The sequence below is a fragment of the Myotis davidii genome, unplaced genomic scaffold (assembly GCF_000327345.1).
Source record: "Myotis davidii unplaced genomic scaffold, ASM32734v1 scaffold59, whole genome shotgun sequence".
Classification (NCBI taxonomy): domain Eukaryota; kingdom Metazoa; phylum Chordata; class Mammalia; order Chiroptera; family Vespertilionidae; genus Myotis; species Myotis davidii.
In genome coordinates this window covers 5,406,978-5,418,036 of record NW_006293001.1, presented here as the reverse complement: position 1 = coordinate 5,418,036, position 11,059 = coordinate 5,406,978, and the positions used below count along the sequence as shown (strand labels likewise).

General features: G+C 32.7%; 1 protein-coding gene across 2 annotated transcripts in view; it reads left to right on the top strand.

Moving 5' to 3' along the window:
* SCN3A (sodium voltage-gated channel alpha subunit 3) overlaps positions 1-11,059 on the top strand; it is a 111,362-nt gene that overhangs the window by 73,586 nt on the left and 26,717 nt on the right. For both annotated transcript variants that reach the window (XM_006766509.2, XM_006766513.1), the window contains 3 exons: positions 383-556; positions 1,526-1,882; positions 3,886-4,353. In XM_006766509.2, the coding sequence (XP_006766572.1) occupies positions 383-556; positions 1,526-1,882; positions 3,886-4,353 (999 nt within the window). The remainder of the gene's footprint in view (positions 1-382; positions 557-1,525; positions 1,883-3,885; positions 4,354-11,059) is intronic.

Here is an 11,059-nt window from a genome sequence, read left to right as displayed (position 1 = left end):
CTCTCTTTCAGGAATTTTTCAGGAATTTTTATAAAATCATAGAAATAAGACATTGTCTCTTAAAAAACAAAAATCATAAACAAATTACTGTTTTTACTAAATTTAAAATATTTATGTGTAACTTCCAATAACACATAGATTTTTTTCTTAATGTAAAAATACTTAAAAAAAAAGTGATTATAGAAGCATAGTGTACTAAAAATAGCGACAACTCCATAGCTGTTATTTAGTATCAAATTTAAAATGTGAACGATGAAATGTTTTAAAATCAGCATTTTCCTGAAAATCTACCAGATTTGTTAAATAAAACAAATCTACTTAAAATGCTCTCCTGAAATAAAATGCTAAGCTTGTGTCAAGTTGTCACATTTCTTTCCTGTAGGTCTTCACTGGGATCTTCACAGCAGAAATGGTTCTCAAGATCATTGCCATGGATCCCTATTATTATTTCCAGGAGGGCTGGAATATCTTTGATGGCATTATTGTCAGTCTCAGTTTGATGGAGCTTGGCCTGTCCAATGTGGAGGGATTGTCTGTACTGAGATCATTCAGACTGGTATCTGCACATAGACTGTTTATATTTTCTTTTTCATTAACAGAACATTTCTTCTGAAAGCAAATCAAAATGTATTTATAAAATATTTACTTTGAATTTTAAATTTATACCAATATGTGTGGTAGTCTATGAAAATATATAAATGTTCTCTTTAAAATTAAGTGTGACTCTTTTCTAAGAATGATAAAAATGGTTGAAACACTTCATAATGATTAACTATGTAGGGCACATTTAGAAATACTTATGTGCTTCTAAAATTATGTTTTAAATTCCTTAACTTATTTTTGCTTTAAAGTCTATACATAAATGCAAATAAAAACTTCAGGTCCCAATTAATCTTTGCTTGTTATCAACCTTAAATTAGTGGGAGCTACATTAAAGGTACATGTAGGAAAATATTTCATAGCATCAGCACTTTAAACAATAGTAAAGCAAACTTTCTGAGGTCAGCTAACGTTTTTTTTGAAAAATATGTAAAATTTTGTTGGAAATTAAGTAAAATGTGTATTTTTTCAAGTGGAAAGAGAGCTTTCTATAAGTTTTTTTTAATCAAAGTAGTTTATTTTACTTTTATTTTATAAATGTGCAGTAAGATATATATTTCTTTTTACTCTCAGAAATATAGTATGAGGATGACATTAGTTTGCTAAACTCATGTCTCTAATCAAAATATTAATTTGTTTTCATAGATGTATCGTTGATGAATCAGAAATGTTTTATTTATCACATCTGAAATATTATATCTTTTTTTACTTTTGCATTTAAATAATATTATGATTTGATTTGCAATTCTAATATTATTAACACCTTTTTCTGGATTTGAATTTGTTTTGTATGTTTTGAGATTTTTTATATTCAAATTTGTATCCCACAGAGTTGGTCTACAATATAGTACACTAATTAAATGATGTTTAACTTCAAAAACTATAGTGTGATTACTGCTAAGAGTAGCTTTTCACTTGATTGCAGCTTCGAGTTTTCAAGTTGGCAAAATCCTGGCCCACCCTGAACATGCTCATTAAGATCATCGGCAATTCAGTGGGGGCTCTGGGTAACCTCACCTTGGTGTTGGCCATCATCGTCTTCATTTTTGCCGTAGTCGGCATGCAGCTCTTTGGTAAGAGCTACAAAGAATGTGTCTGCAAGATCTCCAGTGACTGTCAACTTCCACGCTGGCACATGAATGACTTCTTCCACTCCTTCCTGATTGTGTTCCGCGTGCTGTGTGGAGAGTGGATAGAGACCATGTGGGACTGCATGGAGGTCGCTGGCCAAACCATGTGCCTTATTGTTTTCATGTTGGTCATGGTCATTGGAAACCTCGTGGTACGTATACATTGCAAATATTCATAATAAGAACAGACCAGCTGGTGTGGCTCAGTGGTTGAGCATCAACCTATGAACCAGGAGATCATGGTTCGATTCCCAGTCAGGGCACATACCTGGGTTGCAGGCTCAAACCCCAGAGTGGAGCATGTAGGAGGCAGCCAATCACTGATTCTTTTCTCATCATTGATGTTTCTATCTCTCTCTCCCTCGCCCTTCCTCTCTGAAATCAATAAAAATATATTATTTTTTTTAAAAAAGAACAAGATCAGACAGTAGCTAGGAAGGTAGGCTGACACAATAGACATATCTTTGGTTTTTCATCAGTGACTTAGACTCAGATCCCAGTGCTGACACTCTAAGCAATGGGCCAGTTACTTAAATTCTCAAGTTTCCAAACCATGAAACTGGAATAACAAAACTGAAATATTGTGGTTGCTATGATGATGAGATCTATCTGAAGTTTTTGGGGGGTGCAAATATTAGTGTCTTTCCTCAAGTAAATGTTTTTATAATCAAGATTAACTTTATCATAATATTTTATAACCTGAATTATTTTTAGCCTACTATTATTTTGATAAAATAATAATCTCCAATATATCTTAAAATACAACTATCTACTCTATATTGAAATCACTCTTTATAAGTTCAGAGTTCATACTGTTCACTTACTCAAGGACATAAGTTACACAGTACCAAATTTTGAAGACAAATTTCAATGAAATAGAGCATTATACTAGTATTTTTAGCTATGTATTGTAATTATCCAAATGGCTTGGAAGGAACTAAATATATTCTTCCCTATATATGCTTTCTAAAAGGAAAATAAAATTATTATAGTTTAAGTTACTCATACGAATGGACATTGACTAGATGTAAAAGACCTACTTTCGGCTCTGGCTTAAAAGTATGGATGTAAAAACACAATTTGTATATTTAGTTTTAATGATTAAATTTCTCAATCATGTGTAGACAAAGCATTTCTTTATACTATCATACTGGACTATGCCTTGAGAGGTACATTTCAGATGAGAATGCTTAAAATAATGTTGTGGAATACCTTTGAATAAGCAATTTTTTCAGAATAATAAATTAAGAAGCTCTATATTCTGAACAAAATTTGATAAAGAAATAAGGAAACAAACTGGGATTTTTTATTTTCATGTGTTTTCCTACCATGTAACATTTTTTTAACTCAGTAACTGCATTTCAGGCTAAAAATATTCCTATAAATAAATTTCCTTTTGCATCAGTTATAATTAATTATTCTGTATTAGTCATATTTTACCTGATAATTGGATAATTTTCTCCATGTATCCCAGAGATACTTTCAGAGATAAGATTTCCTCATATTTTCTATACAAAAAGAGGAAAGAGAAAAGTAATTTATGGGTCTAGCCTATGCCTTGGGATAATTTTAGATTTTTCTCCATCTGTTGAACTATTTGGACACAAATTTCAAAGCATATTTATGGGAAATGTATTATATAATTTGCATTTAGAAATTTCTACTGTTATAAAAGTTTGTGGTTATTGGACAAAGGAATGTACATTTCAAGTATATTGTTTTAACATGTTGCTAGGCTATTAAACAAATAAATTCATTATTTAAACACAAAACTAGACATTCCCTATACAAACTGATAACATGAAGTAAAAAAGACTAAGATGAAAATATCTACTTTTTTCTCATTGAGCAAAAACATTAAAATGGGACTTATTTTTCATTGGCAACTCTGAGTAGACACAATTTAAATCTTAGAAGCCCTGCTTCCCCATTGTCCTCAGTAGGAAATAGATGGAGCTTGTTTTCCCATTCTGCCCTTACAGCAGACAGATGTCAGGTTCTTTTAAGGAGTGTGTAATTAAGACATGGTGTCTAAAATACAGTAAGCAATGTAGAAGCATTTGATGAATTAGTTTTAGCAAAGATCTATGAGTGTCTTAAGTTATTATAATAATGCATATTTCAATATTAATGTAACAATTTTTTTTTCTTTTAGGTTCTGAACCTCTTTCTGGCCTTATTGTTGAGTTCATTTAGCTCTGACAACCTTGCTGCTACTGATGATGATAACGAAATGAACAATCTCCAGATTGCAGTAGGAAGGATGCAAAAGGGAATTGATTATGTGAAAAGTAAGATACGGGACTGTTTCCGAAAAACCTTTTTTAGAAAGCCAAAAGTCCTAGAAATCCAGGAAGGCAACAAAATAGACAGCTGCATGTCCAATAATACTGGAATTGAAATAAGCAAAGAGCTTAATTATCTAAAAGATGGGAATGGAACCACCAGTGGTGTAGGTACTGGAAGCAGTGTTGAAAAATATGTAATCGATGAAAATGATATGTCCTTCATCAACAACCCCAGCCTCACTGTGACAGTGCCAATCGCTGTTGGAGAGTCTGACTTTGAAAACCTAAATACTGAAGAGTTCAGCAGTGAGTCTGAACTAGAAGAAAGCAAAGAGGTAAGAATGCTTTTAAACTTTGTGTTGTATTTCTTTGAATAACCAGGCAATAAGATTACTTAGTATTCTTATGTGTTTATGTTATTTAAAAGTATATTGGACATTATCTATGGTAATATTCAAAAAGTATAAAATGTTCTTCATTGGGAAATTCAATCATAGGAATCCCAACTTTCCATAGAACATGTTCATTTTGAATAATTAATATTCATTTTCCTGATAGTTTGAAAGTCTAATTTAAAAATATGGCCTCCCAAAAAAGAGATGTTAACTAATACTTTCTATTCTGTACTAATTATGCTCTTTAGAAAAATCAAGGAACCATATTTTATTGATCATTGTGAAAGTGTCATCTCCTTGCTTTCTATAATATATTAGGGTTTGCTACAGTTTGTTTTAATGTGAAAGTTTATGTAGTTTTTGTTCACCTCTGAAAGTTTTATTGCCTATGATACTGTGTTATTCATTTATGAAAGAGTTGTACATATTAGAAAGCTACAAATAGCACTGATTATATTTTGCCAAGTCGGTGATGAACAAATCTTCCAGATGAACTTGAAAATACTAAGAACTACTTACAAAAGCCCTACTTGAAGATTACCGTTAAATTATAGATTCAAAAGCTACTTTTACTGTCATAGACTAGTTATTTAAAAGAAAAGAAAGAAGGGAATTTTTCCCACTTTATGATAAGAATTCAAAGCATACCACATTAGTAGCTTAATGGTATTAATTCTGCAATATTGTGTTGTGGAGAACAGTATTAAAATTTTTACTATTACTTATTTGTGAACTTCTAATATACCAGTAAGAAATAAGTCTAGCATGGAGTTATAAAAGAAAGTTTTAGTTTGAGGGCATAATATTGACACCCTAGGAATCAGACCAGTGTTGTCTGATTTTGTGAGCATATTTTATAACTTTCTTTTTCAAATAACAGTAGCAACAGAATTTGTATAAGTAATAAGTAGTTGACAATATTACAAGTGATATTAATCTTTTTTAGGTATTTCATAACTGCTGATATATAATAGTAAGCTTGAAAATATTTTGGAAAAAGTAAAAATAGACATTAAATGATGCATAAGATTTATTTCTCTGAATTCCACTCAAAGTCTATTTAGTGAATTCAATCCTAATCTATATGTTGCTCATTCTAGTAAAATAAGAAGTTAATTCTAATTTTTCATCTGTTATTGATTTATTTAAGAGGAGACACCAATTAATTAACAAACATTTATTGAATACTTTGATCAACTTAGCATTCTGCTGGATACCAAGAGTAAGAAAGAATTAAAAGAGAGCTCCATAACATAACCCCCTTCAGGGAAACCTTAACATCTTTGAGCAAGCGAACACTAACTCACAAAATAATTAAAGACATTAAAAAGATTAATCCTATAGCATTGAATAGAAGGGTATGGGTATTAAGAACAACAAGAACATAGTAAGTTGCTAAATGGAAGAGATAAAATTAAAACAGGCCTCAAAGTCTGGGTCAAATATACAAAGAGAAAGCAAAAAAGCAAAAACCTACTAAACTAAAGACAGAATTGAGAGTGAGCTTAATATTAAGGTGAGCCAGTGAAACAATCACCATGAATAAAGAATTGGTTGAGAAGATAGTGGAAAATATTTTGAATGAGTTAGTTTCAGATTGCTCAGTCTTTGAAGTAAGTTGATGAGTTTGGAATTGGTTGCTGTCTATATTGAAGCAGGGGAAAACCAACAGAAAAAATGATGTTTTAGGAAATTTTATTTTGTATCAATGAGTTAAACAGTTTAGAGTGAGGGATAGGCGGGGTTGTGGTGGGGAATGTAGTAGCAATCTTTGATAGCAATGAGGTGAGGAAATTCTGGAGTAAGGGAGTAAGTGTGAGGGTTTGATAAACCCAATAAAAAATCTGGGAAATTGGAAAAATGGTAATGCCAATGTCTAAGAATCTTTGTAGAAAAGATCACCAGGCCTATATGGGAAGAGAAGGAATTTCATTATGATATGCTGAAGCAGAAGTGACAATGTTTGGAACCAGAGACTGGGTGGAAGGTCAGGGTTTAAAAATAGCTTCAAAAATGCAGATTCATAATTATCTAATCCCTTGAAATTACAGGAGCTTACCAAAGAGGTAAGTACAAAGGAAAAAATGAGGGAAGACAAGGGACCAGACTAGGTTGGGTTCAAAAAGAGCTAGAAAAGCCAAAGAGCTGGAGAAATATTTGCTATATTAATATCACAGGTTTCATCACCTTGGCACCGTGAAAACTAAATATCTTGAAACAGTTGCTTTCCATAATACTTCAAAAAACTCTGTAATGTCTGTAGGTATCTCAAATGATTGCTTTGTAGAATACTACCTCACTGTCATGTCTTTTTAGTGGCTAAAAAATCATAAATTTGGAATAATGGGATACAATGTCTTCATTATCAAGTCCTAGAAAACATTTTGTTATCGGAACAAAAATTCCTTTATTGGGTGACTTTTTCAATAAGCATTCTCTCTTCTTTCAAGCTAATTTTGGATACAGGGAATCTAATTACAGAATGTAATGAAATTGTTTAAAGTGTACAGAAAATAAGGTGGGAAAATGAATCAAAGTAAATATACAATTAAATACTTTTGCAAAGTTAGGATAAAATGGCAAAGTATTTTGTGCAGTAAAATTAAGTTCAAGAGTAAATTTTATGTCAATGATTTTTAAAACTAGTACCAAAAAAATCCCTGAAAAGTTAACAGGGCAATCAATTTTCATATATGCTCACACAAAAATTAAAAGTACACATTTTAAAGCAAAAATCAGCATGTTCTAACATTATAGAGAAGATTTAAATAAATTTCAGCAAAGTTCAGTTTGGATTTTCTGAAAACTGCTGACATGGAACACATTTCAGGAGCACATTAATGTTAGCTGTGTTCTTTTTTTAGTAATTATTGTACACGTGCATGCAAGCGTGTGTGCATGCATGCACACACACAAGTGCACACACACACACATACACATAACATTCTTAAAGTGACATTTTAGCTCAAGTTTCTTAGTTGTTTTTGTTTTTTTGTTGTTGTTTTTTACCACAAGTAGGAAAAGAACATTGAGCTGTGCTTTGGAGAGCACAGTATCGTTTCTCTTTGCTGACAAAGTGAGAAAACAAGCTACACCCAGCAGAATGATACATTTATCACAGAAAAAAAAAAAGGAAGATAAAAAATTTTACAATTCATTTCCGCTTTAGGAAGAGGCAGTAAATTAATCATTAATGTAGATGGTGTATAAAACCTATCTAATCAACTCCTTTTATTGATTTTCATAATAAACTCTATCCAGCTGTAACACAGTTGGGGCAAAATTTTTAGATAAAAGTTTTTAGAGATAAAAAAATGAATTGTTGTTATTATATAGTATATGATATATGATATATATGGACCACTAACAAATAGTCTGGTATGAAAATAAATATAAAGCTTTGCATGAAAAAATGTAAGAAAATTTAAGGTACAGATTTCAAAATAGTGATCTTTTTCTTTTTGACTAGTCTGGAATTACACAAATATTGTGACAAGATATAACATATAATTCTGTTCATTTTTATCTTTTTTAAAGTTTCCATAATCACGATTTCTTTGAATTTTTATATAATTATCAATTTTGACAATTTAGTCATTAAAAGGTTTCATTGTCTTCCTAGGTAAAGGATATAGAATAAATGCTCTTACGAATCATATTTGAAGTTGAATTCCAAAGCACAATCTAGCATTATCCTGCTGTGACCTTCACTGCTTACCATTCTTACTTCTCACAGGGGTAAAATCGAGCGGGAGCCATCAAGAATGCAGCTCTGGGGGTTTTTAACCAGCCAGAAACTCGTGCCACCACTTTTACCCAGGTTACCCAAGCAAGTGTACAAGTGCAATTACTTTCTAAATGAATCTTGACTGGCCTGCATGCTACTCAGCTACGTTCCTTCCCCTGCCGTGGCAAGGAACTGCTAGACATGCTCAGCTGCTCTCTGCTGAATCGTGTGACACATCACAGCATGGTCAGCTACACGGGCAGCCCCAACATCGTATCTGGCTCTGCTAATGAGTTTTCCAGTTTAGTCTTTGTACACTTTTAAAAGCAATAATTGCATGATCATAGGATTTATATCTATTTTAAAACATGATAGGAATGTTTAAAGTTCAAGATAGTCAAGAACTTGAGGGCATGCATTTTTTGTTTATTTATCTGCTTTTATTTCGTTAAAATAAGACCACAACTTTTTGTTGTTGATTCAGCCCTTATAAGTCAATTGTATTACCAAAATGAGACTCACATAGATGTTTAATGAGGGCTTCCATTTTCAGATCTGTAAATATAATTTTCAATCCATCCAACCCATGTGCTCCAAATGGAAATGTTTGTTTTCATGTGTTTTGGGATAAGCTCTTTTAAAAGAAGAGTAGGGTGATCCTAAGTTTTTGGATATGAAGGGCCATAGTCTGTATGCATTTGGGCACAACATATCTTGGATTTCATGTAGTTTAGAAAAGTTGTTAAATCATATGTCTGCAAAACCCTAAGTGATCACTGTAAAGTAATTAAAAGGAGGAAAGCATCATTATATGGGGTAGGAAAAGTTCCTTGTGTCTTGATCATTAAGTAATTGGTCCAGTGTGCCCATTGTTAAAAATTTCCCTGATCTACATTAATTTCTCCCTAAAATGTTCTACCCAAAACTGAGCAGGCAAAAAAGAGAGTTGGAAAATTTCCTACTGTTGCATACTAATTATAGTTTTATGAAGAGTAAAGGGCATCTCCCGAAATTACTGTAGGTTTGTGGATTAACTAAATGTCTAGCTTATTCTCTTGACTCAACTTTTTCTGTTGATATCATTGCTTATTGGTGCCTGAGTGAGGGTTTTGTGAAAGAAATTATAAAGCAAAAGTGAAAGGTTTATGAATATTGGCAATTTTCAAGGCTCTTGGTGAAAAATGTATCTACGTAGAGTTTAGGGTTGTTTCTTGGTTTAATTTATAAATACTTTCTTATTCTTTAGAGATAACTGATAATTAGCTGTAGACTGGAACAAATTCAGAAATAAGATTATTAGTGGAAAATAGAAAAAAAATGCAGTCCCAGGTGATTTATGCATTTTTTTTAAATGACTGAATGTGAGGTGTCTCTTACAGAAGCACAGATGGGTATGTGAATAGCCATTTTAGAGAACTGTTTTGGTGCTTTAGTATATTTCTGCTGAAATTACTCAATGAAGGCTGGTTTAGATGACAATTTTTTGTGTATCTTCTCAAGATAAACCAGCCTTTTCTTCTGCCCTCTTGATGCCCCTTTACCTTGCCCTTCAATTACCACATAATTATTTTTAGTTTCATATATTCTGTCCTATTAAGACTACTTTAAAAGGAGTACAGGGGGGATTGCACATTTTAAATGTTGAAGCCAAACCAAATACAGGTGATTTATATTTTTAACCATTCAAAAAGTGCTCCATCAAAGAGAACTATTGGTTCTAGTTATGTACTTCCTGCCTTAGATAAGCAACCCAATGGTCTCAACTATATGGCTACCTGTTCGTCAAGTGAAATGTCCTCATTCAAGATATGGATATGCATATCCAAAAGATCAGACTAAGGCCCGATAGTATGTCTGACCAAAAAATTTTCCTCTTCTACTTCCAAGACAAAACCCAGAAGGGGTTTTGAGATCAACGACTAGATTTTAAAGGCAATCTGTAATGGCTGAATCTTTTATTTTCGCCTCTTGAATCGTACAGCAGTTTGTGAGAGTCGAACATTTGATAGCTGATTGAAAACAAATGAAATGTGAGCGCATTTCAGTGGAAGTAGGCCAGTTGCTAACATTCTCTTCTATCTCTGAAAGTTAAATTTCATTATTTAATTGGATAAAAATCAAGAGGAACATTCATCATAAGGGGAGGATTTCTATATAAGTTCATGCTCTCAGGGGAAAACATGGTCTCATGGCTTTCCTGGGTGCTGATTCTGGTATTTCTGATGAGTGGTACTTGTAATTAATCTTCTTGAAAACTTCATGTTCAGGTACCATGTCTTTGAGCGCATGGTTCTTGGATCAGCGTGCAGCTTCCACAGCATTGCGCCAGGCTTCTGCTACAGCCAGGCATGTGTTCTGCGGCTGAATTAGGCCTGGAGAATGTTGCATCTTAAAACCTGCTTTCCAGTGTGCATTTGTACAGCATAAGCCATCATCCCTCTGTAGACTCAGTAATTTCTACAAGGGATGGGAGAGTCTGATCTTAAGTGCCATACAATTTGGCAGGAGCAGGAAGAAAATAGTACAAGCAAACAAGTCTCGGCTTGTACTATGTGGCTTTATATGAAAGCATCAGCATTGCATCGGTATGCCTATAGAGCTAATCATGTTTTTCAAACTACTTCAGAACAAGTATTAATTTTAGTTATTTAGTACAGTCATTAAGCTCCTTAATATGAAAAAATTTATTTCAGGTTTTCTTTGCTTTTTTTTATATCGTTGTAGTATCACAGCTATGGCAATATAGAGAAAGTAAGTTCTTTTTCGTATTTATCACCATTCACTTGCTTTTAAATCAGTTACATGTATTTAAATAGCCATCCTGGAAGTCATTTGGGTTTGGCCAAGATAAAATGTATTACAAACTACCCTCTACCAGAGTATGAATGTCAAAGTGTTGAACTTAGAAAATGTTTAGAT